At 41.5% G+C, this 27,712-nt stretch overlaps 1 protein-coding gene across 5 annotated transcripts; it reads right to left on the bottom strand.

The window, feature by feature from the left end:
• Nucleotides 1–350: 350 nt before the first annotated feature.
• KCTD20 (potassium channel tetramerization domain containing 20) lies at nt 351–27,398 on the bottom strand. 5 transcript variants are annotated; one of them, XM_034660630.1, is made up of 8 exons: nt 27,172–27,398; nt 14,532–14,737; nt 11,745–12,018; nt 8,781–8,883; nt 8,305–8,425; nt 6,839–7,036; nt 5,281–5,391; nt 351–3,936 (listed from the first exon to the last, which is right to left on the bottom strand). In XM_034660630.1, the coding sequence occupies exons 1-8, from the start codon at nt 27,237–27,239 to the stop codon at nt 3,644–3,646; spliced, it is 1,374 nt and encodes a 457-aa protein (XP_034516521.1). In that variant the 5' UTR covers nt 27,240–27,398; the 3' UTR covers nt 351–3,643. The 5 variants fall into 5 exon arrangements, with proteins under 5 accessions (XP_034516521.1, XP_034516522.1, XP_002914336.2 ...); XM_034660631.1 differs by having other exon boundaries at nt 11,745–11,992; nt 27,172–27,393; XM_002914290.4 differs by lacking the exon at nt 27,172–27,398 and adding an exon at nt 16,174–16,227.
• Between the last annotated feature and the right edge of the window lie 314 nt (nt 27,399–27,712).

Here is a 27,712-nt window from a genome sequence, read left to right as displayed (position 1 = left end):
TTTCATTCCTGCCCTGGCTCCTCACTTGTTTTAAACCAGAACATAAAAGTCTGTGAGTCCTCTTACCTTCCAAATTTATATTTGGCTTTGTGGGGTCCTACTTGGTTGGATTTGAGGATTCAGGAGGTCTAGAGTGTAAACTAGCCAGGAACTCAGGCAGGCAGACTATTAGGGTTCTGGAACCTGTGAGTTATAGACAGTAGGGTGGGACAGGCACCCCCCAGGCTCCAAGTGAGGCTGTAGCCCCGCAGGAAAGGAAGAGGCTCTGTTCTGGGCAGTCAAGGTGCTGCTACTTTGGGTCCCTTTTAACATCTTGACTTCCAGTTTTATTTTCTGCTAAAAAAACAATATGGACACAAATGATAATATTTTATTATAGAAAAAGCATCCTAAATAAAGGATTTCGTAAACACTGGTAGGTGAACAAGTGCAACTTTAAAAGTAAATACAAAGTAAAGAGGCAAAATCTCCAAGCATTTTGCCTTTAAGAGAAAATGCAATGTTCTCCTGCAGAGGCGATCCCATGCAGAGCACGAATGTGGCTCCGTCTCCCGGTGAAGCATCAGGTTTGCTTTCTGAACTCGTCTGCCCATTTTAACAATTTCAAAATAATGGCAAGAAGTGGCATTGAATAAATTACTACAACCCCTTGATTCTTAACTTTCTATTGACACTTGATTAAAAAAAGACTCCATAGCACACTTTGACAATTTGAGTGAAAAGCCTGTGGTGATTGTTTTCTGCAAATGTATCCATCCTTCCTGGGCTTATTCCACAGTATCTTCATAGAGCTGTACACAGTAGATGACATACTGGTTTCCTGGAATTGAGCTTACAATAATATCGGCTGTTACATATTACGCAGTGAATGTACTTTCTAGCTTCCTTACCATTTTTGCTGTCATCTTTTCACTACTTTTCCTCCGCTTTGGAGAAACCATGAAGCCATCTCATCAGACACATGTCAGCACTCTGCCCGCTCTCCAGCTCAGTGCCAAATGTTCCCCAGTCAACGACACATGACAGTGACACATTCACAAATCCAGAGTCTACATGTCAAATTCAGGTTCCTCCTGGCTTGCCGAGCTACCGCTGAGTAAGACAGTCTGAGCAAAATAATTTTATGACGATGCTTCTGTATACACAGCCTGGCTTACTTATTTAGGCACTTAGAAGGAAAAACCCCACCAAACCTGAGTTCCACCTTTATTAGAAGTATCTCTTGCCCAGCTGGCCAGTAACGGACTCTGAAGGGAATGACTGCAACCCAGCCCTTGTCCCTGTGGGGACTGAGTGGTCCTGCCATCATGGAATGTCCTGGCCCCGGGAACAGAGCAGCTATGGCTAAGGGGAGCTACTAAATTTGCAGCGATGCTGAGCTCCAGGCTGGGAGGGTGGTGGGTGCAGAAGAACCTCCCTCTTCACCGGAAGGGACCTGTGGGCCCCACTTTTCCCTGCGTCACCACCATCTAGCGACACTAGCAGATTTACCTGTATGGGTTTCCAGCTCACTCATCCCATGGGTTGGGGCCAAAAGCACATTAACCCAATTTGGGGCGGGGGGGGGACACCTACTTCTCGAAAGCCTGAGGAAATAAATCATTCACGTAGAACAGAGCGCTAAGTAAATGCCATACTTTCATACCTGGCTTTGACCTAAGCAACGACTACTTGGTTTTAGAGTGTTAGCTGCGGCATGTTCACGCTTAAATGTTAATACAGAAGACGGAGAAGACGAGTTACACTTATTAGACTACACGGTTCATTCAAATTTCCTTTGTGATGGCATGGAAGGAAGTCAACTGAGAAGCAGAAAGGAAGCACCATTAAACGATTATCTGGGCTGGTCAACTATCAGCGGGTATGAAGGCAATACTGGCAGGGTTGAAGCCAAACCTAACCTCAAATAGGAGTCAAGATGTTTCACAGACATAAAAGTACCTTCTGGCTACAAAAACCCTCACCCTAAACTTTAGCCCTTACCATCAGCCTTACAAGTTGGATGCCAGTGGTAGAACTCTCTAGGCGGGAGACGGCTCAGTTGAACCCTTCACTACTATTTTCTGAGTAATCTGAACGGAGCACTGATGCTCCTCACATGCAGGAACACGCTTCTCCAAAACATTCTTGTTCTCCAAGCCTGGAGAGAGCAACTTTCGACACCCATCAGACTTCACCTTTGGAGGCCTATGACTAGGGCAGTCAAAATGTTATCACCTAGCTTGCCCTATGGTATCTTATGGGAATGGAATTTAAGAAAACTAGTCATGTTACCTTAAAGAACTTCAAAGAAACTATGTACCTCTTTGAAATCTATGATGAGTAAAGGCTCTGGGTAGGTGCTTAGAAGGCCAACCTTTACCATAAAATGGGACATTATCCCCAGACACTTAACATCTGGCTCCAGACTCTAAATTTAGCCCTGCTGTTAACAGCCATGAGGACACGAGGGAAAATGGTACTGGGAGGAGTGACCTGGGTCGTCACACACCGCGTATTACTAACACAGAGCCGACAGATCAAACAGAATTACTAGGCCAAACACCCCTTCAATGCCTCTGTCCTTTGGGGACGACAGCAGTACGGTTTCCTAACCCAGTGTGAGCAGTGTGATAGGCTACTTCAAAAACAAAAATCCTGATGTTCAAAAAAAATTCCATCGTATGAAAAGTATATACAAAGAAAAGTCCCGAACTGGGACAAAGGCTGAGCAGGTGTCTCTCCACCCAGCTTCACCCCAAATGCCCCCTTCCCTGGAGCTCTTAGAAGTCTTTCTATTGAGAAACAGCACTTGTGAGAAATTCCTGCCCATCTCTTGAAAGCCTTTCAGCCGTATCATCTCAGGTTTCCCAGCCACACTCACAGTGACGAGCTGCGTAGGGTGAAGACCTGCGGCTTCACTCCGGACTCCGAGCCAGGATGATGAGAGTGGCTGGATCTGGACAGATTCTTCGACTACTTGAGTTGTGAATTTCATTCCAAATAATTTCCTTAGACTCAAAGACCTTAAACCTAAAAAGGTTTCATAAACATTGTTACACTACTATTGGACTTCTGTCAAAGAATCTGTGTGGTTTTGAACTATTCATTGTATTAATGAAAAACAAAACTGAATTTAAGCTCTTAAGAAATCTTCTGGAAGTTCTGATGGGAGCCTTGTTCTTCCCCGATGCAGGTCTCTAACGAGAATCCCATTAGCGCCTGCTTGTGGAAGCTAGAGATTGTCTCTTTTTAATTTGGTCCCTTTGCTGCTAAGTAATTTGCCTGGTATAAAACAAATAAGTCAAGAACAAAGTATAAAGGATGAGAGGACTGCTTTGATAAATATGAGGCAACAGGAGTCTCGACTTCCTTTCCTGCTTTTTGCAGTTACGTAAAGGCTCTGTAAACAGCACCAGACCCAAATTTTTCAAGTTAGCAGGCTGCCGCAGAGCTGGGAGCTTATTTACTGGTGAGTGCTTTCCATCCCCTGCCGGAGGCACACACTTCTCAGTAATGAAAAGGACAAACGCTAATTGTGGGAGAAAGGGAAAGGATGGAGAAGCAGGTCTCCTACTCAGGGGGAGACAAACCATGGGGAGGACTGGCTGTGGGCATCCCAGACAGAGAAGGGCTCCGAAGAGGCATGGGTCCACAGCTGGCCCTAATCCTGAAAGTCATTAGATGCCATCTGAGAAAGTGGGGCGTTCAGCCGGTCAAGTTCATCCACCTGGGGCGGGTGGTGCATTAGTATCTCCTGGTCCTCTAAGACATCTTCTCCAGCAGCTACCAGATTAGTGAGCGATTTGCTTCGGACGCACTGGAAATCCACATGGCGACTCTTCCCTTCTTCCTTTTCCCAGGACATCTGGATAAAGGGGCGCTGCACATAGTTATAGATTACTTCAGACCGGCCACCGGGTCTTCTCTTAATTTTTTCTTTACAGGTAGGGTAACCTAAAACATAGAAGAAGACCATTCTCATGACTCCAGGAAATTGCCCACTCTAGATTCCACACTTTCTCTTCTCTAACCACATTAATTTCCTCCCAAATTCAAAGGCTGTGCATGAAAACTACGGGGGAAATGACCTCTGACCATGCCCTGCCACTCCCAACCACCTACCCCTGCACTCCCCACCTATCCAGGTTAGTAGGTCTTGTCCCTGGAAGCGAAGTAACAAAAATTCTATCTCCTCTAATGGCAGAGTGAGAATAGCCTCTCAGTAATTTCAGAAGCCTGTACTTACTGGCAACAATGCCACAGAACAGAAATCCTGCTAGGCCACGGTGAACTCCAGTCTCTAATTCCAGTGCTTAGACAGCAGACTGTAGGAGAAGTGGTTAAGAAAGCGTATAATGTGTAGCTTAAAGAAAAAACAGGGAAGTTGCCTGAAATATCTGAAAGGCTATCACATGGAAATGGGAGAACTCTTACTTGAGAGGCTAGAACTAGAAGGAAGACTGAAGAGAGAGGAAGTTATCTACTAGATACATGAAGAATGTTCTAATTATAGGACAGTCTGATGGGCTGCTCTGGGAACTGGAATAATCCTTATCACCCTGTTTCTGGGGTTTCCACTGACAAAGAAGGGACACAGAGGAAAGAGGTTTAATAGACCTCAAAAATCTCTTCCCACCTGAAATTCCAACCTAAGTCAGACACAATGAAGATCTGATGCGTTCTGCAGGCAAGACTGAGACAGCAAGAATAGCAAAACACAAGAGTCAAAGACTCATGGGGGGGAGATCAGGATGGCTTCAGCATTCTCGAAGAATCAGTGTCTAAGACCCTTCTATGGAGACCACAGGTTGGGAGCCATTTGCTTAAGATCATTTCAAACCATTCTATCAATACACACAGACATTCCTCAAAGGTATACGTAGTGGAATAAATTTGAGTCTCTAAGCTTTAGTTTTCAGAAGGACCCTTCCAGATCCCAAAAAGATCCTCACCAAGATTGTTGGTGGAATGGCTCTCCCATTCGGTAAGCCCATGGGCCCTGCTCCATTTACCCCCCGGTGTCCTTAGCCCTCACTGTTCTTTATCCCGAAGCAGTACATCGGAACTTATTCCTGCAGCTGCTTTAAAGCATTTACGACTGGAAATAAGATGAAAAGGAAATGTAAGGGTAAATAAGAATAAAACCAGGAATCCTTCACACAGGCAGGAATGTAGGTTTCATGTGTGCCTACTCTCCAGGTCCTCTGGAAGCCGGGTTTTAAGGACACAAGCTGTGCCCACAGATACAACCTACTCCATGAGCCACGCGAGCTGAGTACTAACTGTGCTATTTGTTACCTTCAATTCCAATGCGAATATTTTTCAGGCCTCGCTCCTTTAAGACTGTTTTAGCAACATCACGATTCTCAATATATTTGAAGAATCTATAGAGCTTGGAGCTGTAAAGAACTGGAAAGAGAAAAACGGAGTTAGTCATGGAGTAAAGACCAGAAGAGGAGAGAGATGAGCTAACGTAACAAAATCAGACTAATGAAAGGTATACCTGAGCCTGACGCCAAAAACCAAACCAACAAACCCAGTCGGATCACAGATTAAATGCTAATAGATCAAACATAAGAAAGAAACCACATGAGAAATTTTTATAGTCTCAAGGTGGGGAAGACTTTTCTGGGTACAACATAAAACCCAGAAGCCGTAACATAAAAATTGATACATTCAACTACCTAAAAATACAACATCTCTGCTTAGCCAAAACCACTGTAACAAAGCTAACAAACCCCAAAGTCAACTGGAACAAGTACCTGCAATTCATATTACAAAAGGCTAATTTCCTTAATATATATAGGGAGAGTAGTCACCAATAGCCTTCACAAATCACTAAGTCAAAGACAATCCAATTCTGTAATGGGCAAAAGGCACAAATAAAGTCACAGAAAAGGAAATTAAAAGGCTCTTAAAAATTAAAAAGATGGTGAGTGTTGATCATGAAATGAGAAATATAAATTAAAACATAAATGCGATGGTATTTTTTACCTATCAGTGTGACAAAGATAAAAGTTTAGTAAAACACTGTTTTGGTGAGGGTGTGGGAAACAAACCTGTCATATATTGTTTTGTGAGTGTAATACAGAGGAGAATTTGGCAACATTTATCAAGATGATAAAGGAACAAAGCTTTGGCACAGAAATTCTATTTCTGGGAACATCATTCTATCGAGACACATGTGTGAAAAGACTCTGGGGTTTTTTTTTTTTTTGGTTATTTATTGCAGCATCATTTATAATTTAGAGTTTAAATGTCCAACAACAGAGCCAGGTAAATCAGTTACAGCACAGTCATGCAGTGGAATACTATACAGCCGTTAAAAAAGATCATGGAGGCTTTTTATGTAAGACATGGTGTTGAACAGTCTGTAGAATATGGAGACATTTGGAAAAAAGGAAAAGCCATGGACATAACTGCTTCTGTATGTGCACTGAATACATCTGAAGGATATAAAAGAAACTCCTTGAGGAGGAAAACCAGGTGGATGAGGCAGGGGTGGGATCAAGACTGCAATGTATATCCACCCTTTTGGACTTTTTGAATTGTTACTAATTCAAAAGGATTTAAAAATGAAACCAGAAGAGAGAAGAGTGACACCACCATTTAATGGCTTCAAGATGGCCTCCATATCGCCACAGTATCTGACACCAGCAGCGGCAGTGGGAGGTGTAACAATGTTACACACTCAGCATAAACCCGAGTCCTGCATCGCTACAGGGCACGGATTATCCGGGTGAGTGTGCTCCTTGCCAGCTCAACAGCGATATTCACGTTGCTTCCACAATCTAGCTACTACTCTGGGCGGCACATTCCTTGCGGAAAACATCTACACCATGCAGGGGGCTCCTACTTTGGGAATATTCCTCCCCCATGGGAGGGGGGTGGTCTTCATCCCAGTCCACAGAATCCTCATCCGTCAGCACAACAATGTGGCACTCTCGCTCCCCTTTCTTGGCACAGCCCACCATGATGGGCAAGATCAGCTCTTCGAGGTAGTGGTCAAACTGCTTGTGTGCACCATCGTTAGACAGCTCATGCAGCAAAGCACCTGCGGAGAGAAGCTGCAGGTGAACATCCTCTCTGCCCAAATGCAGATATGACTGCGGTGAGAAAGGCTATGAGGCGATGGCTGTTACCACTGAGGAGTTCCAGAGGGGCGGCCCATTAAAGCCAGAAAATGGTTTCTTGCTCCAAGGCGCCAATTCAGTGGATATGTTGCACATTTTACCACTCTTTAACTTCCTCGTTTTTATTATTTATTCTATTAGCGAGAGGGAGGGAGGAGTGGACGGTACAGAGGGAGAGAGAGAGAATCCCAAGCAGGTTCCACGCCCAGTGTGGAACTGACATGGGGCTCGATCTCCCAACCCTGAGATCATGACCTGAGCAGAAACCAAGTCAGACACTTAACCAACTGAGCCACCCAGGCGCTCCCCGCATGTTTAATAATCCCTGAGCATTTTGACCAACTGAGGTTTTGTTAGGTGATACGATGCCAAACCACACACATTAATTCTACAAGAGAAAGAACCGTCATTTGTAGTGCCTCTTCTGAAGATGCCTTAGACCCCAATTTCATGGCGTTCCGGCACCACAGAAGAGGGGCCGTCGGAGTTTGAGGACACAAGGGACTAGCTCTAAGTGTGCGCTAGACCCGGCAGAGAAACCACAGGTCTAGAGAACTGCACGGAATATGCAGGGAAATGTATCATAAACCTCAAAGAATAAGTTTTTAAATTAATTTCAGGAAGCCTAGGTGATAATAAGAGAATGGCATTTGTAGTCAGACAGTCAGCTCTAATCCCAGCTTTAATGCTTAGAGCTTTGAACGAGTTAATTTCTCAGTCTTCTCATTTGTTAAATGGGGTTATCACCAGACTTGCAGGGCTCACTGTTGTAAGAAGTAAGCAAATTCACATCTAGAAAGCACTTAGTAAACATGAAGTTAATGATAAAAATAATTCTAAGAAGAACCCAGCCAATTTATGCTGTTTGACTCTATGAGGGAAGGCTCACTAATGTCCAAGAATCAGTATCCTTATGCATTAGTGGAATCACCAAGGTCCCAAGAGGGGAAGGAATTAGCTCGGTGGCTCACTGGACAAGCTAGATTGAGAAGCCACCACGTGTTCTCCGTGGTTTGCTCCACTTCCTCACAGCGCTGTGAAGCAGGAGAGGGAACAGAGCATCACGCCTCTGCAGATGATTTTCAACCCACGCTTGAAAGTCTGTTTAGTGATAAAGAATATCAGCCGACTGCAAGCAGACTCAAAGTTCAGCTGCTTAAAGGCAGCTGGGAGCTGCTCCTGTACTTACTCAGATCTTGACATCGGATAGTGTTGAAATCAAAGTTAATGCAGAGATAATCGCATGTATCTCTAAGGTCTGGAATAGAGATGCCATCAGGACAATTGATGATACCAGTTTTGTAATAATCCTGTAAATGGATTAAAAAGAAGAGATGTAGGCAAAGAACCAAGATGAAAAATGACCTCTTCAACCCCCTACCCATTCCTGGTTCTGTTAAAATGGTAGGTTACTAGAACCATCACCAAGCTGGCCGACCTGTCAGCTGGCAAGGTGGCTCCTGGCTCTCCTGGCGTGCTTGACCACAACTTGATAGTGGACTGAGCTCACACAAACAAGAAGTACTTCAAAGTTACAGGAAGAGAAGATACAGGGAAAGGGAACTGGAACTAGAGACCCTAAAGTCAGAATTTGATGGAAATCTCGAGGCTTCTGCCTATGCCTGCCCCTGGGGAAGAGGGTGCAACAAAAAGGCTCCTACACACCAGCACTGTTCGAAATACGGTCGCACTGATTCCTTCAGCAATCTCATACTCTCCCTTCTCGTTGGGCCGAGTGAAGTTGTACTCTCTTCCTGGTCCGAACATTCTGAAAGACATCAGGCAACAATGTTAACCTTCTCCAGTCCAGCCAGATTCTTCACATGAGACCGCTCCCCTCTTCACCTCATTCTGGAAGACTCCATCCCATGTTCTCATAGTATAAATTAAAAACACAGTAGTGGGACCCAACCCCTATGAAGAAGCTCCCTCCAGACAGAAAAAGTGGTAGCAGTGGCTTGCAGCATTTGAGTGCACGGAGAAATGAAGCAGCAAGTCCTCAAGGGTCACCTGTGTAAGCTTCTGTGACAGCAAATGAAGCAGCATCTGCAGAGTTGGCCCCTGGAAAATCTCTGGCGTGTGTGAGGGTTGAGGGCTGCCTCTCACGCCCTCCCCCCTGCCCAGGGATATGCCAGCAGCTCAGGAAGACCGTGCATCTCCTGCTCCTGACCCTGCCTGGTCCCTTCCCTCCTCCGTGAACATTACTTATCTAGCTTGCCAGTCCTCAGCGGTTCCGAGTTTGCTTTTCAACAGCTAATGTGACAGACGCATCTGTACTGGTGGGTGCAGGTGTTATGCTCTCCCTTTCCTGGCACGTTCTAATGCTGGAGCTCTGGGGAAAATGCCCTTCTTCAATCCAAGGAGTAACTCTCATGACAGGAACTTTGGGTCAAGTAGACAGGGATGGGAGGTATTAGGCTTATCAGTGGTTTGATATGGTTTAGAGAGGCAAGCCTGCTCTGTGCATGAACTCAGAGGTCAGGAGGCCACAGGGAGGTCTCCCTTTTTCTTACTCCTCTTTTCCCATCCTTCCTTCCTCCCTCTCAGATCCCCTCTGGTAAAACAGGCCCCTCGACTTCCACCACTCCGGCTGCACGTCTGAGCTACGGAATGGGAAACCAGGGTGAGGGACGGCGCAGGCAGTCAGGATCTTTGGCCAGCCTGATTTAAGTTCCCAATGGCACCTCACTGCCATTTCCTTCCTTAACCTGCTGGGAAGCCCTGCTGTTCAATGTTAAAACTGTTATCCTCCACCCTAAATTGGCTGCTTTTCAAAGGTCTGAAAAAGACTCCAAATCACATACTTTCCAAACCACTAACACCATACATAAGAAATCCATCCTGATAAAAGTGTCTTCAAAGAATGCTGACATTTTTCTGGAACAGTCTGGTTAAAGTCTAGCCAAGACAATTATGAATCAAAATAGTGAATAACATGCCATGTAATGCGCCCCCCCCCCGCCCCAACTATCATCAGCAAGACCTAAGATCAGAGTTATTTATCTGGTAGTGGTGTGGATTAACATTAATCCATTCGCGATCTCTCAGCCTGTCCCCTTGTGACTAGTGGCCCACATTTTTAAGCTCGCTGCCTAGGCTTACCAACACTGTACATAACATCAGGACAGTGCAGACCTAAGTAACCCTCAAAACTGATAACCTCAGCTGATGAACCACCTAGATAAAGAATCATACTCTCTCATCATGGGACAACTCATTCTTAGATTCAAAGAAAGGGGGTCACCCAAGGATTAATCAGTCTATCACCCAGAAAATGCTTGCTTTCTACTCATGATCACTACTGTCAGAGGCAATCTACCTCAAAGAGCCAGCCAGCGCTGAGGGAATACTGGTTTTTTTTTTGTGGGGGAAGGCAGTGGTGGTGACACCAAGACCGAGGACAGGAAGTCAAGTCTGATAAAATGTAGGGCCATCTGGAAAATGTTTTAATGTTCTAGTTTAGTCTTACTTCAGATGTTTGAGAAATTGGTTCGGTTCTGGTTAAAAATGGTTCATCACAAATTTGCATATGTATGTTCAAATATAAATATATTTGAATAGCTGAATTCCATTTAGCCTATAATTCAACAAATGAGTGTGGTCCATTCTGATTTCTAAATCAGTTCAAATTAGTTCAAAATCCAGAGTGAGGTTAGATCTTTAAATAAGATCTACTTCCAAGTAGAAGAAAATCCTCAAAAGCCAACTGTGTGTATACACACACACATTATTATTATTATTATTATTATTATTATTATTATTATTATTATTATCATCCCAATTTGCTCTTCCTCATGTCGGCCTATGGCTGGGCCAGAAGGAAAACCTCCTACCCCCCAGCCCCGGCTCCAAGAACACTTTCTGGCCAGTGCTCCTCCTTGGCAGGCTCCTTCTACTTCCTAAACCCTCACCCTAAAATGCTGGAGGCAGGAGATGGGGAGAGGAGGGTAAGAGTGTGGTCTCAATGAAGCAGCACAGAGAGTGGAACATGAAGAAAAGAGAGAGCAGTCATGAAACAATACAGATATAAAGACTCAGTTCTGGAAAACTTGAACAGTGATGGAGGCATCAGAAAATGACAGCACGACACCCACTGCCAAGCAGAGTGGGCGACGGACGGCAGGCGAAAGGCTTTTCCATAAAACGGCTTTGCTGGTGTGTCATGTGGAACACGTGTCTAATTCTATTTTGGATTAAAAGACAAAAGAAAAAAAAACCCACAACTTAGATCTCCTCTTAACCCTGTCTTTGACCTGTGGACCTCAGACAAGACCACTTTTGTGAGGGTGTACAAATTATGGATAAGAGAAATGAGGTATGTGACTCCTGTTTTAGGGGCAGTTTAGAGAGGAACAGGGAAGGATAGTCAGATTATTTTCCATAGTTCTGATTGCACTCCCTTTTGTGGGGGCCCATCTTACTGTACTGGCTTTGCAAATAGTACATCCCCCAAATCATCAACAAATATAAGGCTTTTTACAAGCTTGCCCTCCCTGTCTCACAAAGGTATGAAGGCAGAAAAATAAGCAACGCAGGGGTTCTTTTCCTCACATCCAGTGCAAGATAAACAGCAGATATTTCTATTCATAGAGGACAGAGTGAATTTGGAAGGAAATTATCATCAATTACCTTCCCAACATGGTATCCGGATGAGCAGTGAAAATTTGTGGATTCACAACAAAACGTGTGCCATCTACAAGAAGTGTCACTTTCTCTGGCGCCTGGGAATGAACGTTACTGCCAAAGCCCACAGTGCTGTTTCCAAATCGTTCTGGAGCCATAAAGGGTTCATGGTTCCGTTTATTCCCATTTTGGAAGCAGGAGCCTTTGATGTCTTCGGGAAGTGGCATTATGTGAGGGAACTGAAGATTTGCTGGCTGAGAGGCATAGTCAAGTGAAAGGTCTAAAAGATCATACAAACAAACCAAAATAACTTGACAGCAAAAAGGCTTGGGGGGAAAATAAACCTCATCTCTTTAAAAAACAACAAGACAACCCCCAAACTTTTAGTAGGTGTTCGCAGGCCAAAAACTTGCCTTGAACAAGTAAAGGAAAAATAAGTTAGAGACTCATATTGGATCACCCTGAGCTTTTTTCCAGGTTTGTATGTTGGGGAGGAGAGAAAGAAGCCAATAATTCCCACACTTTAAAATGATTTAAAATTTTAAAAGTAAATTATGTGCATGGCTTAAAAAAATTCAAACACTAGAGGATTTCTGTGGACAACCAGCAAGGCCCTGCCAGACTCCATGGCCTCCCCCGGTCTTGTTCCACAGAGGCAATCACTTTTTACTTCTGTTTCCACTTGTAGCTCTAAATAATACTCTTGTAGTTCCTGTGTTTTATTTAAGGAACCTGCTACCTCTGGGTGCAGAAACTATTCCTTTTCCACGTCCTTCCAAAAATTTCTAAATGTTTCTAAATTTTATTTCCCAGAAGGGATGACAGTCTCTAATTGTCTAATGCATTACTTTTCCTAGAAATTCACATGAAAATGCATTTTCACTATGCACTGGAAAATCCTAACCTCACCAGCACCAATTTTTGAAGCGGCAGTGCAAGTGGCCTTGGGTTAGGATTCCTTCACAGAAACTGTTTTTGTCTTAGTATCACCAAGGAGCTGTTATCTTTAAGCAATTCATTTTCTAAACTTTGTTTATTTCTATAAAATGAGAACTCTCTTCACTCCCACCTCCCTCACAGGATTCTTCTATCAACTGAAATAAAATATGTGAGAGCACTTCAAAGTGTGCTAATACCGTATCAGGCAAAAAAGGCTTGAAACTAAACATCTGAAATCTGGATGTAACGCAGAAGACAATTGGGGGAAAATATTTATAAAAGTATTATCATAGGATTCTTTTAAATTGGCAGTTCTCCTAATATATTTTAATGTAAAAAAGTCTTTTATGAAAAATTTCAAACATACCAAAGTTAACACAATATGCGTATCCCATCACCTAGATTTGACAAGCTTAACTTTTCTACATTTTCTTCAAATCTTTTTTTGAAAAAAGTAAAAGGTTATAGATACAACTATCTGACTCTCAACCCTCACGTATTTTAAGTCTGTATAATTCGTGAACATGATTACTGCTCATCGCTTATGGGAAATGAGCCTGCTTTGGGGCTCTTAGATAACCAAATAAATTGTGAGCTAGAGTACACTCACTTTTCTTCCCCATTTGCTTCTAGAGAAAAGGAAACTAAAATCTAGACCAAACACCTATTGAGAGGTCAAATCCTACAGCTTTTGACAAGTTTTCAGTGTGGCCCTGTTGTCTGCACAAGAGCTAAGCTTCCACACAATCCACAGGCAAGCTTCTAGCAAGGAACACTTTCATCACCAAGACGGGCTTTCGCATTCCAAGTGCCGTTCTAAAAAATGAAAGTAGGTACCTACACCACAAATTCAGGATGCTTGATTCCCACCCTCCCCCCAACAATGAAGCAATTCTGGTGGGCTGATTCCTGAAGAGCGCCTCAAGTCGCACCCGGCGTATGTGAGTGAGCAGGAAGAGGGACTCAGTGCACGAACTCTCCCTCATGGCACATCCAGGATGGCCGGCACGCCCTGCTCCTCCGCCAGCGGATGCATCTAGAATAGCACAGCCTAGTCAGAGAGACACAGGTTCAAATGGCAGCCGCCCACCTCCTAGCGGTGTGGGCCTGAGCACATTCTGTAAGCTTCCGAAGCTTCCTTTCCTCATCTGCACAAGGAGGACGGCTCTAAGCAGGGATCAGCACACTTTCTGTTAAAGGGCCAGAGAGTTCTGTAGGTCACAATCTCTGCCTCTGTAGCAGGAAAGCACTCAATGCCCATATGTAAACAAATGGGCATGATGGCTGCATTTTAAAACTTTACAAAAACAGGCAGTGATTAGGATTTGGCCACAGTTTGCCATCCTTTATCTAAAAACACATATGTAAAGTTCCTAGCACAGTGAGCGCTCAATAAACAGTAACTGCTATTACTAGTGTTCCCGCTAAGTTTAGAAGAGCCTGCACATCCATTAACTCCAAAGTCTCCTCCCAGTCTCGTGAAGTAAGAAGAATATTAACATCCCTGTTTTCCAGATTAGGAAAGCAGGGATCAGAAAGATTAAGGAGCTCATCCACGGTTACAGATGATAAGAAGCAGAGCTAGAATCTGAATCTGTCTTCTGACTCCAGATCCAGGACTATTTTTCTCACACCATTAACGCCGAGTTAGAAGCCCGGGACTGACTGGGTCAGGGGGGCGTTCCTGTGGCGGTCAGCCTTAGGTAACTGTGCTGGGGAGCTGACTGTGCTGGGGAGCTGACTGTGAGAGGGAGCTAAGCCAATCAGCTGCAGGAGTTATTTATGCTTTTGGGTAGCATAGATGCTCACGGGTCAGAAAGCCCTCCGAATCAAGGCAACATCTAACCATCGTACCATCGCTCCTGGGACCCAGGGGGTAAGTGAGACTCTGAAGAGCAGACGCAACCAGACTATTTGTTTCTCTCTCTTGGGCCGCAGACGCGGGGTCATCGGTTAGGCAGCTCGCCTCCTGCCGCAGTACCCTGTCGCCCTCGCTGCTGCGGGGAACGTTCATCCTTGGGTTCCGTGTCCTGAACTGTCTGCTGGACCAGAAAAATAGCCTGGAAGACAGGAATGTGCAGGATTTAGAACGCTCTCCAGACAGGTTTCCAAGGACTTCCAAGGCATGAAAGCCGAGCTGTGAAGCCAAGCTTCACAGATGGCTCTCATTCTTGTTCGGAGAAGAAATGACATCTTAAACATTTCTGTGATTTTATACGGGGAGGAACTGGGCTTATTTAAATGATCCTTACCAAATCACTAACAATGTAAGAATATTGATCAACTTGTTATTTGAGAGTAATTTTAAGCTGTATTCAAAACCAGACATCAAATACATGATTTTGGTCACACTCATGCTCAGTTCTCTAAGTTAAATGGTAGTGCAACAATTTGGTGTTGTTTAGATCACAGACACAAAAGAGGGGAAGAATCCAATATCTGCTCATATGTTAGAAATAATCGAAACACACGTGTTCCCCCAACAATTAAGCACTAGGAAACGAAAACTATCAGCAACCAGAATGCTCGTGCAAGAGTTGAAACAAGAAGTCACCCGCACTAAAAAGAACCAAAACAACCAACCAGAAAATTTGACTTACTGTGCTCAAGTTCCTCTTTATAAGTTCTCTTTCACCTTCTGAAATGCTCAACCCCTAGCCCCCACCCCAAAATTACACGAAGGTGTCACTGGCTACAGTGTAGTAAGGAGTTACCGCCTTGTGCCAGGCATTTGCTCACCAGGGCAGAATGGGGAGGGGGGGCTGTGTGAGAAGCTTCACAACTGTTTTCCAGATAATCACGCCCTGCAGCCCTTCCATCCTTGGGGGATGCCCACCTATCTGAAGTATTCCTGAAGTTCACCCTACTCACCAGCACTTTCAGTTTCTACTGTACTGAGTTCCACTTGGTATTCTGGTGGAAGAATCACCTTATGTCACTACTAATTTTAATGCAAATGAACTGTCTGCTGACACCATTTCAGGAAGACAGTAGGTTACCAAGGGCAGGAACGCGTAGCACAGAGAGGTGAAAACAGATCCCTAGGGACTGGTAAAGTCAAATAAAACCACCAATGCCCTCAGGTTTGATTCAGAAGATGTCAAAATCAGGTCTACAGAACAGGATTAAAAAAAAGATCCATGGAACTGGAAAGAGCTTATTGCCAACACTGGAAAGACCCAAAGGGGGTCTGCTTCCTTAAGCTTAACTGGTTCTGAACGACAATGTTTCACTTAACCTATAGATCTGGCTTCTCAACTCCACTAGGATTAATGCTTAGTGGCACACACTAAGACATCACCTAATGCAACATTTCCCACAGTCTTCTATGAATTAATTTCTCTACCATCCTAGAATGACAGAACTTTGAAACCTAAAAAGTTAACTGACACCAAATTCTTCAACACACACGAGCACAGCCAATTTAAACATAATACCTCTCCCCTTCCAGGACGAGGCTTTCATTCAACGTTGAGTGTGTATTTTTATTGCCTACCATGATTCAATTCTGTAATCATTCCCCAAATGAATCGTGGTCCTCGGAACAGATCTAAGGAAAAAGAAAAGGAAAAAAAGAAAAGAAAAAGCAAAGTACTTCAATAGTCTTTATTGCTACAAAACTATCTTTGGCCAAAACGCAGTCCTAAAGTCATAGCAACACACGATTACAGAAACCAAAGGATCGTGCTGCCCCGGCGCACTGAATAGTAGCTAAAAGGCTGCTTTAGAAAAGGCCGAGGAGTCAGAAATACATTAATAATGGAGCTCAGACTACATGGCCATTAAGCAAAGAAAACTTAACATCCGGCAAGCAGCTCGAGCTTCACTTCCACGCAGTATGTGCGAGCATTTTTATAAACTCTAAAGAGCCACATAAATATATTTTTTATTTCACAGGCCTCCCACAAAGGCTATTTTGTTAAGTCATGATTTTGCAGACCTGGAATAGCAAAACCACTTAGCATCATAATCTCCCATCTTGGAAAATGTACACACAATCTTTGATAGTGGAATTAATTCCACATATTTCTTGTACCTAAAAACAGACACACCAGTTTCTCCCAAGAACATAATCACCTTGAGCAGTAATCCAAAATAACCTCTAGTTAACAATAAATCTATGTATTTTCTTCTTACTTGCAATTTCCTCTAATCAATTACTTCTGAAGAAAACAAGATAGTTACAAGGATCACTGTGGCATTAAGTTCAGTATCTTGCCACTGAACTATTCAGATTTTAAAAATCTAGTTGTAACGGGGTTGGGGGCAAACACACCTAACATGAACCTATTTCAAAAGCATAACGCTTTCAGACTGTTAATGGTATGGTACAAGGGTTATGACCTTTTACTTATTCTTTTATTTATTTATTTATTTTTTAAAGATTTTATTTATTTATTTGACAGAGATAGAGACAGCCAGCGAGAGAGGGAACACAAGCAGGAGGAATGGGAGAGGAAGAAGCAGGCTCATAGCAGAGGAGCCTGATGTGGGGCTCGATCCCATAACGCCGGGATCACGCCCTGAGCTGAAGGCAGACGCTTAACCGCTGTGCCACCCAGGTGCCCCTACTTATTCTTTTAAAAAGATTTTATTTATTCATTTGAGACAGAGTATAAGCAGGGGAAGAGGGAGAAGCAGACCTCTTGCTGAGTCAGGAGCTCAACACGGGACTGGATCCCAGGACCCCGAGAAGGGTATGATCTTTTAAAAGGCAATATCTTTTTTTTTTTTTTTTTTTTTTTTTTTTTTTTTACTTCAGAGTAGGCTGGGTGGTGAAGATGAGGTAGGATGCCACAGAATTTGGTAAATAAACCAGTCTACTCTTCATCTATACTCCATAATTAGATTTAGAAAGTAATTACATCTTTGCCAAACCTTCATTCCAAACAAATCCCAGTCTTTTCAGTCTGTTCTTATGTGAAAACCACTACATTTCTTTGACTGTTTTAATCACCTATCATTGACTTTGATCTAGTTCCATTATACTTTTTTATTTATGCACAGTAATGAGAACCCTGCTAATGTTTTCTATTAAAGGTGAACAGGTTTTCAGTTTTGCTTCACATATATTCTCTGATAATACCCAGGATTTCTGGGAATAGATTATAAAAGGGTAATAGTGGGGGTGGGGAGAGACAACAGAGTTGAAAGATATAATCTAAAATGTCCACATGAGGGGCACCTCGGTGGCTCAGTCAGCTAAGCATCTGTCTTGACTTGGTCATGATCCCTTCTCCATGGGGAGCCTGCTTCTCCCTCTCCCTCTTTCTGCTGTTCCCCCTGCTTGTGTGCTCTCCATCAAATAAATAAAATCTTAAAATAAATAATAAATAAACTGTCTATATAATCACCTTCTAAGATATTAACTGATAGAAAAGAGGCTGCTATTTTCAGAATGTACTCCAAGTACATATATTTTTAAACCAACTCTACTGAAGCCTTTCTGTCATGGTTCTACTCGCATGTGACCCTAATGTTCCAATTTCGGAAGAGATTGAGTTTTCTGACTGTTTGAGGCCTTCTCTTTTTCCTTTTCCCAGATTATTTCTAAAAATATAAATTATTTCCACTAGGTGCTTCCTTCACACGTACTTCCTCAAACTCTGGCAGACTGGTGAGACATGAATCACTTCTCAGAGATCTCTTGCCACATTTCTCCCCAAGTATCATCTCCCACTATGGCTCTACCTTTTATAACCATGGCCCTGTGCAGGTTCCTAAGTCTCTCTGTGTCTCAACTTTCTCACTTGTCAGAAAGCAAAAAACTGTTAACCACACAGGGTTGATAACAAGGACTAAACGAGATAACAGACATTTAAAGTACTTAGTCCGAAGCTTGGCAGGTAACATTCAACAAATGTTGATTACTGTTTTACTCCCAAATGAGGGGGTCTACAAAGAAATTTTACCAACCTAATCTTATTTGGTACTAAAACAACTCCAGGAGAGATACTTTAATTGTCCTCATCAAATCGGGGGGTGGGGGAGAACCAAGCTTTAGAGAGGTAAGCAGCTTGCCCCAAATCACAACTCTAGCTAAGAGGCAAAGGTAGATACCAGATTTAGATCCCTGGACTCCCATATTCTTTCCATCCAATCACACTGTTTCCCTCAAACCATCCTGCCTTTCATCCATTACTGACTTTAGAAGCTATTCCTTCGATGTTTGTCACAAATGAAAGAGAAGGCCAAGAGCATCCAGGGTCATTGCTGCTGTTCTTAACACGTAGGATTTAATGGTAGTAATATAAGAATCCTGTGATAGAATGGTTATAATCCTCCATAAAATAGCATTATTAGTATTTTCCTGCTTATAAAAGCAACATGTACTCACTGAAAAAACTTCAGTCATTATAGAAAGATAAAAAATATTTTAAAAATCAACAAAGCTGGGGCACCTGGTGGCTCAGTCAGTTAAGTGTCACTCTTGATTTCGGCTCAGGTCATGATCTCAGGGTTGTGGGACTGAGCCACGTGTCAGGCTCTTCACTCAGTGGGGAGTTTTCTGGAGATTCTCTCTTTCTCTCCTCCTCTGCCTGCCCCTCTCACTAAAATAAATAAAATCTTTAAAAAAAAATCAACAAAGCTGGGTGAAATCTTTGCACATGTTATCTTTGGGCATCTCCCCAGTATATCCTTGGACTAAACTCCAAGAAGTAAAACTGATACAGAAAAAGGTAAATAATTTTTAAGTTTTGATAGGTACTGCCAGATCGCCCTCTATAAATATACCAATTTAAAGTCTTTCCAGCAGCATGGAGCATCCATTTTCCAGAACTCTTGCTAACAGTGTTCCAGTTTTCTTCATCTTTGCTAATCTGATAAGTGAAATGTGATAGCTCATTTTAATGTGGTAAATTAACAAGTCATTTTCATCATTTTCTCATCAAAAATTTTACCTTTGAGAGCCTTAAAAGTTTTGGGTGGGTAGGGAAAAACAACCATGCTGGGGAGGTATTAGGTAATAGTGACTTATTCATATCAAGTTTGTCAGGCTTGACTAGAATCACTGGGTGTTTCCCAGGACTGCTCTCATCTCCCCGGAAGTCTGTGAGAGAATGAGGTATGATTACCAGACCACCCACTAGACTGAAGCAAAGCAGGTTCTGGCTTCCGCTTTGTTCTTAACTAGCCATGTCACCAAAACATTCCTTAAGCTTCAGTATTTTCATCCATAAAAAGAGAAGAGGATGTCTGCCATTACCAAGTTAGATAAACCTTTCTCAAACAGGATGCAGGCAAAGCTCTCAAAACTCATGAGGCACCATACAAAAGGCAAGAGATAACGTTCGGAGATCTGTGTCAATCTCCCTTATACAACTGCTCAGTATTTATTTAGCTCTCTAAGCCCATCATGCTCACCTTCTACTTTTGAATATACTTATGTTCTGACTATTGTCTAGTTCTGATTTCAGCCACCTTCGTCATTTTGATTCGGTGAGACAATACCCTGTACTGTTTTTGGAAATCTACAAATTATTTTTGGCCTCCGTTGCCTAACTTTTCATTTGCACCTGTTGTTGTGTCTTTCCATCCCCCTCCCCAACCAGGAAAACACCATATCTTCCTTTTCTATTGCCAAGCTGTTTTTTCTTTAGCTCTTTTACTCCTGTAGAACTTAAAAAAAAAAAAAAAAAGAAAGAAAAGAAAGAAAAAGAATAATTCCACACTCATGCAGTACAGGTTTATTGCTCTTGACAGAAAATACTAAGACAAAAATCACCCATAATTCCTCTTCCAGACTTTCCTAAGCATAATATATTTTTTTATTTTTACAATTCGAAATTCTGCTGTAAATATTATGCTGTATTTCTCAACATACCATGATTTTGCCTGTATGTCAACAATTACACTCATATCATTTTCGATGGTACATAATATTCCATTACATGGTTATACCAAATTTCGTGTTTTAGTGTCTTTTTTTTTTAATTGAATCTTTACCCCATATAGAATTTGGTTTGTATACAGCACGAAGTATAGATCTACCAAAATTCAAATGGCTAACCAATTAACTGCCTTAATATATTCTGAAGAGTCCATTTTTTCCCATACTGATTTGAGATGTCACCTTTATGAAATACTAACATATAATAAATGCTTGATCTGGTTTTTACACTCTGTTCCACCGATTCACCTATTTCTGTGCCGATGTCATGTATAATTTCAACCTAACAATCTTGCCATCATTTTTCTATGTCCCTTAGCTAGAAGTTCTAAAATGGTATTTTTAAGTTGTCATCAGGGAAATTTTTTCTTCTAATTTTTAAAATTATGTCTTAACTTATTTATATTTTTTCTGCAATGAGTAACATGTTCTATTAGTTTAGAATTACTGTGATAAGAGTCATAGAACATTACATTTAATGGACAGCAGTTGTACGTAGATTCCTTGTACCAGTTTGTTACCCAGAATGTAGCTTTGTTTGTTTTTAAAGATGTTATTTTTTAAGCAATATCTACACCCAGCGTGGGGCGTGAACTCACAACCCTGAGATCAAGAGTTGCGTGCTCCACCGACCGAGCCAGACAGGCGCCATTTGTTCCAACTTTTATTATAGGAAGTAAAAATTCACTTTAGCTGAAAAGATTACTCCCATAACTCATTCCAATGAAATAGTAAAAAATATGTGTGGATAATTGAAAACTATTAATACTAAAGCAATTTTGCTGTTTATTGTTGAGACAGTGTTTAATCAAATGTTTAATTCCAAAGTAAAACTTAAGTTTACTTCAGCTATTTTAACACATATAAATACATATGCACTAAAGATAGATTATGTTGTCTCGGTTAATACTGCAGCTATACCAGAAGACTTCTTTTGTGCAGAAAAAGAACTCATGATACTGTACTTCTTGAATACTGATCAAGGTTTATACACATGCCCTTCTTATATACTCTCCCTATGAACCTAAGCAATTAATCCCTAATAAAGATCAACCCCTCTCCCCTGTTTTATCTTTTGTTTCTATTTCTTTTCAAAGGACTGATGCTATAAAATGTTTTCCCATTTACCATACCATTTCTGAACAAAGTCTCAAATTAAGGGAAACTATATATACCCATACCCTATGCCACCGCCCATATTTGCCAGCAAGTGCTCTGAAACCTTCCACCACTTATTTGCTATGTGAATCCGCGCACATGACTAAGTTCTCTGAGACTCAATTTTCTCATCTGTAAATTGATAACATCTATTTAGACAAGCTATTTTAGGGATCACAAATACTTCAGATCAAGCACAATCTCTGGCATATGGTAAACACTGAAAAAATTGTTAGCTGTTACTATTCATATATTCAGACCTAGCTGCACACTTATTAAAAATCATATTCAAAAATATTTTTAATCCCTGCTTGTTTCTTTCTTGCATTATTACCTACCTACATCATCCCTCATCTCAATTCCAATACCAACAACCCTCTATTTATCTCTGTATAGCTATATTTTTTTTATATTAAGAATAACTACTGGATTGTGAATATGTCAATTTGCAGAGGTAATAAAATTCAATGATGATACCACTGTTAACTCTTAATTTCAAACATTTACTGTTAACAGACTTGTTATTTCTTTAAACCAAACCTGTAATTTTAGAACTAAAAACCACACAGCTTTCTTTTTTTGAAAATAGACTCCATACCCAACACGGGGCTTGAACTAACGACCCTGAGATCAAGAGTTTCGTATTCTACCGAGTGAGACAGGTGTCCCAAAACTACACAGCTTTCTCTCTCTCTCTTTCTTTCTTTCTTTTTCTTTCTTTCTTTCTTTCTTTCTTTCTTTCTTTCTTTCTTTCTTTCTTTCTTTCTTCTTTCTTTCTTTTTTTCTTTCTTTCTTTCTTTCTTTCTTTCTTTCTTTCTTTCTTTCTTTCTTTCTTTCTTTCTTTCTTTCTCTTTTTCTTTAGATTTTATTTATTTATTCGACAGAGATAGAGACAGCCAACAAGAGAGGGAAAACAAGCAGGGGGAGTGGGAGAGGAAGAAGCAGGCTCAGAGCAGAAGCCTGATGTGGGGCTCGATCCCATAACGCCAGGATCACACCCTGAGCCGAAGGCAGACGCCTAACCGCTGTGCCACCCAGGCGCCCCAAAACTACACAGCTTTCTGATAAATCTTTTGTATTAACTAAACACTTTATCCGCTAGGTTTCTTTCTTTTTTCCTTTTTTTTTTTTTTTAAGATTTTATTTATTTGAGACAGAGAGAAAGAGCGAGAGCGAGCACACACAAGCTGTGGGCAGGGGAGGGGGGCGCAAAGGGAGAGGGAGAAGCAGACTCCTCGCGGAGCAGGGAGCCCAATGCTGAGCTCGATCCCAGGACCTTGAGATCATGACCTGAGCCCAAGGCAGACATCCAACCCACTGAGCCACCCAGGTGCCCCTAGGTTTCTTTTTTAATCTCTCAAAATTTAGAGAGGTTTCTGATAATCTCTTCAGCTTATCAACAAATCAGTCAACATATACAGTCAGCATGTATTTACCAAACATCTACTGTGTGGAACACATATAACATTGTGTGCCAGCAATGAGGGACACAAAGGATTGAGCAACAACTTCAGGGTTGACCCTAAGCTCCCACGCTGGTTAGGTGAGGATACGTGAAAAAGATAAACAAACTAACATATACAGAATAAATGGTTCTAAAAACTAAATTTTCAGGCCTATCCTTCCACAGTATGTTGCCATAGGCTTATGGTGCGGTCCAGGAGTTGGTAATTTTTTTTAAAAAGTCAACTCCTCAGGCAGCTCCCATGTGCATTTAAATTTGGGGATCATAAGAGAAACATGAAAGTCATAAAAGTTCATATGAGTAAATCACCTCTAGCTAGTGTGGTTGGGAAAAGGAAGTCTTCATCAGACAAAATCTGTGCCGGGCTCTGAAGATAAGATTTTTTGCCCCAATTTTTCATTTTGAAACTTCTCAAATCTCCAGGAAAATGGAAAAATCATTACCATCAGTACGCTCAATATATACCCCTCAGACTTAACCAATGATCATCCTGTCTCATTTGTGCGTGCTTATGCTTCCTCCCCCTCCCCATACATTTTCCGAATCACCTGAGATGCAGACAGGCACACTTCCTGTCCCTAATACTTCAGTATGCATAAGTCTAAGAATTATGACGTTCTTCTACAAAACACAACAGTACCATTTTCATCTAAGAAAATGAACAATTCTATAATCTCAACATATGATCCATAATCAAATTTAATAATTTGGCCTCATATTTTCTTTTATAGCCTCTTTTTTTTGGGGATCCCTAATCCAATCAAGGCCATTCCTTGCATTTGGTTTTTCTGAATCTTTTAATATTACATAGTCCCTCCCCCCATTTTTAAAAAAAATTATTTATTTTAGAGAGAGAGAGTACAGATAGGGAAAGGGAGAGAAGCAGGAACCCTGTGCAAGGTGGGGGGCTTGATCTCACAACTGCACGACCCTGAGATCACAAGCTGAGTCGAAATGAAGAGTTGGAAGCTTAAATGACTGAGCCACCCAGGCACCCCTGAAATTGACATTTTAAAAAAGTCTAGGGCAATTCCAACATCCTGGATCTGACTATTTCCATATAAGTAAGAAATTTTCTTGTGTCTAAACAAGAATACAACATAGATGGCAGTTGTATCCTTCCAAACACCATCACGTTAGAGGCACATAACGCCAGGTTACCCCGCTACAGGGGTAAGTTTGACACTAAACGGTGACTCTAGATCTCTCTTCATTGTAGAGAGAGATGCAATACCCTATCTCCCAATAACCTTCCACCCAGTGGTTTTAGCAATCTACTGATGATTCTTGCCTGAATTAGTTATTACATCTGGGACTGCAAAATGGTGGCTTTCTAATTGTGTTATTCGTCCTACATCTGCTGTATAGCAGTCTCTCATGAAGTAGAATTATTTCTTCACCCTTCCCTTATTTCTCCTAAGTATCATTATGAACGCAAAGATTTATTTCAATCTAGTATAATAATCCATTACCATTAATTTTTAAATTGTCCTCAATTTTTGGTTCAAACTGCCGCAAATAAGGCTGGTGGGGTTCTCTTCAAGCCATCGTCTGTGTCATTTTAACACAATTCTGTTTGCTTTTGAGGCTACTGTCTGGCATAAGATTTCTCAAAGCTCCCTTTTTACCATCTCTGCCCCAGACCTGGAATCAGCCACTTGTCTGTGGAGTCTTTTTTCTTTTCAGTAGTGCATTTATAAATCAGGATCTGATTCATTAGCTGTCCTTATAGCTACTGGGGTGTCATTGCTTCTAGGCCATTTCAGTAGACAAAGTTGGGGACTTTTTTTTTTTTAACATCTATGAGTTTACTGCTATTTTCAACTCAAATTCAACACTATAGTTTTTCCTTAAATTAGTATATCTTTTCCCTCACAATGAAAATCTTGGTTCAAAAACTAGTTTCAAAATTATAACATCAATATTAATACGAACAATGAAAATATACTAAATTTTAAGTGTCTATTGGGGGCAGTTCTTTTTGTCCTTAAAGTTCATCCCACTAGGGACGTACTATCAGTATGCTATGTTCAATTTCTTTTTCCTCTGTATGTCTGTAGATTTGATTCATTTCTCTTTATATGTAATATGTAAAACCTTTACATGGTTCAAAAGTTCAGGTGTTATGGGGCGTTTAGATGGTTCAGTCAGTTGAGCGTCCGACTCTTAATTTCGGCTCAGATCCTAGTCTCAGGGTTGTGAGATGGAGCCCTGTGTCGGGCTCCATGCTCAGCGGGGAATTTGCTTGGGATTCTGTCTCCCTCTCCTTCTGCCCCTCACCCTCAGAATAAATGGATGAATCTTAAAAAAAAAAAAAAAAAAAAAGGAATGCTCAGAGAAGTGTCTTTCCTTTCCCTTTTCCCTCCAATCTTTCCCCATCTATTCCCTACAGATAACCAGTTTTATTAATTTCTGTTTATCCTTCATGTTCCTCTTTGAAGAAATAAGCATAAAATGTGCACATATGTATAAATTCATAATTCCTCTTTTTCTTATACAAAAGATGGACCACTATATCCAATTATGTCTTTTGCTATTTTTACTTAACAATACAGCCTGGAATTAACTTCAAAGGAATGATTAAAAACCATCCTCATTCTTTTTATTACTATGTAATACTCCACTCTGTAGATATTAATATGTGGAACTTTGATAGAGAAAAGAGGAAAGGGCATGCCAGACAGTGTAGATGCCATATAACAGGCAGGAAAGTAAGAGTGAACAAGGCTTTATCACTATATAAAAGGGGGATGGGGTGGGAGACCAATCAGGCTAGAGTGAAGGGTTAATGCAAAAGGATGGGAGAACTCAGGGTCATGATCATATCATACCACTCTAGGGAACCCCATGTATACCATCACCTAAGGAACTGCACAATCCACAACCTAGATGACTATACGCAACAGCCTCGGGGGAAGATACAAAAGTTGAAAAACAAGATGGAGCCAGCTTATGGAGGCCTTGAATTACAAAGTAAAACAAAATGTTTGAAGGTGAATGCTTTAAGATAAATATAGCCACAGATGGACTGGAAGTTAAAAGAAGAGGCTATTGGAATTGTCCCAGTGTGAAGTAATAGGATCTCAATAGGTTAATGGCAAGAAGGATAGTACTTAAGACATTGTCCTGCCTATGTTCAAAGAGCTTATCTAGTTGTCGAGAAAACTCTAAACACAGGAGTTATATAATACAGAAAAGTGATTTTTTTGAATAAGAGACCTTAGTGATTATATTATCCAGTGGTTCTCAAGTTTAGCTGACAATCAGAATCACCCAAAAGAACTTGTTAAAAACATATTCTTGGGGGGCGCCTGGGTGGCACAGCGGTTAAGCGTCTGCCTTCGGCTCAGGGCGTGATCCCGGCGTTATGGGATCGAGCCCCACATCAGGCTCCTCTGCTATGAGCCTGCTTCTTCCTCTCCCACTCCCCCTGCTTGTGTTCCCTCTCTCGCTGGCTGTCTCTATCTCTGTCAAATAAATAAATAAAATCTTAAGAAAAAAAAAACCATATTCTTGGGCTCCATTCCCCAGAGATTCTGATTCAGTAAGTTTGCGCGAGGATCTAAGAATGAATTTTTAACAAGCTCCTGAGGTGATCCTGTACCCTGGGTATGTTTTGGAACAAATGATTCAGTGAAACTTTTCATTTCATGGATGAGAGACTGAATCACAGCAAAATTCTTTTTGAAGAATATTCTTGGAGACTTACAATCTTGGGGTAGAGAGGCCTTTTTAATCAGGACCAAAAACCCAAAGCTAAAAGAGAAAAGACAAATTTGACTACAACCCTGCCCCCCCCCAAAAAAAAACAAAAGTAAAAAACCTCTGTATGGCAAGGAATCCTATAAAAATAGATTTGAAAAAGTGTATTTGCAACAGACTACACAAGAGTTGTTGTCACAGTATTTAATGGGGGCTTATGAAGATGCATGAAACTAACCTAAGAGAAAAATGGGCAAAGGATGGAAAAAGAGACATACCCAAAAGAGGGCTGGTTGGGGAAGGCATAAAATTCAAAGATGTTGGCAGAACCACTTCTATTCCTCATTTCTTCTACCTTGGAAGAAAGCCACAATAAGGGAAGAGATGCAGGAGAGAAGAGGACATTCCAATTCCACAGAAAGGCTGGAGCTCTGATTCCATTTCCCTTTTCTTTCCTTCTCCCCTATGAATTGCTGAGTCCAGGCTAAGAGGCTGGTAGATAAAAGCACAACGACAGTAGTGACAAGATCATAATTGCTTAGATATATTTTCCTGTCTTTTCTACTTGACATCCCCAATTTACTGCCCCCGGTACCTTTTGGTCAATATAATGTATATCCAAGAACAGGTTTTGTGCACAAAGAGACTATATTATAATTACTTCGATTTGAGTTAAGACTTAAGACCCTGTGTTCAATTTATAATTAAGATTGCCCTTACTGAGTTTCTTTTACAAATTTATCAGTCAAATCAATCAAAAAACTACTGTACTAGAAACAAAAAGATTTAAACAATATAATAAAAACTTTTATACTTACC

Source organism: Ailuropoda melanoleuca, chromosome 5 (genome assembly GCF_002007445.2).
Source record: "Ailuropoda melanoleuca isolate Jingjing chromosome 5, ASM200744v2, whole genome shotgun sequence".
Classification (NCBI taxonomy): domain Eukaryota; kingdom Metazoa; phylum Chordata; class Mammalia; order Carnivora; family Ursidae; genus Ailuropoda; species Ailuropoda melanoleuca.
This window is presented reverse-complemented; position numbering and strand designations above follow the sequence as displayed.

What these genes read in the sequence shown, in the direction of transcription:
- KCTD20 (XM_034660630.1), bottom strand. Translation starts at nt 27,239, where the DNA reads ATGAGGAATAGAAGTGGTTCTGCCAACATCTTTGAATTTTATGCCTTC. An exon ending in CCTGGGTCCCAGGAGCGATG is followed by an intron (nt 12,019 to 14,531) that starts GTACGATGGTTA and finishes ATGATCTTTTAG; the next exon opens with ACCTTTCACTTGACTATGCC. An exon ending in TATTCGCATTGGAATTGAAG is followed by an intron (nt 3,937 to 5,280) that starts GTAACAAATAGC and finishes TCTATGTTTTAG; the next exon opens with GTTACCCTACCTGTAAAGAA.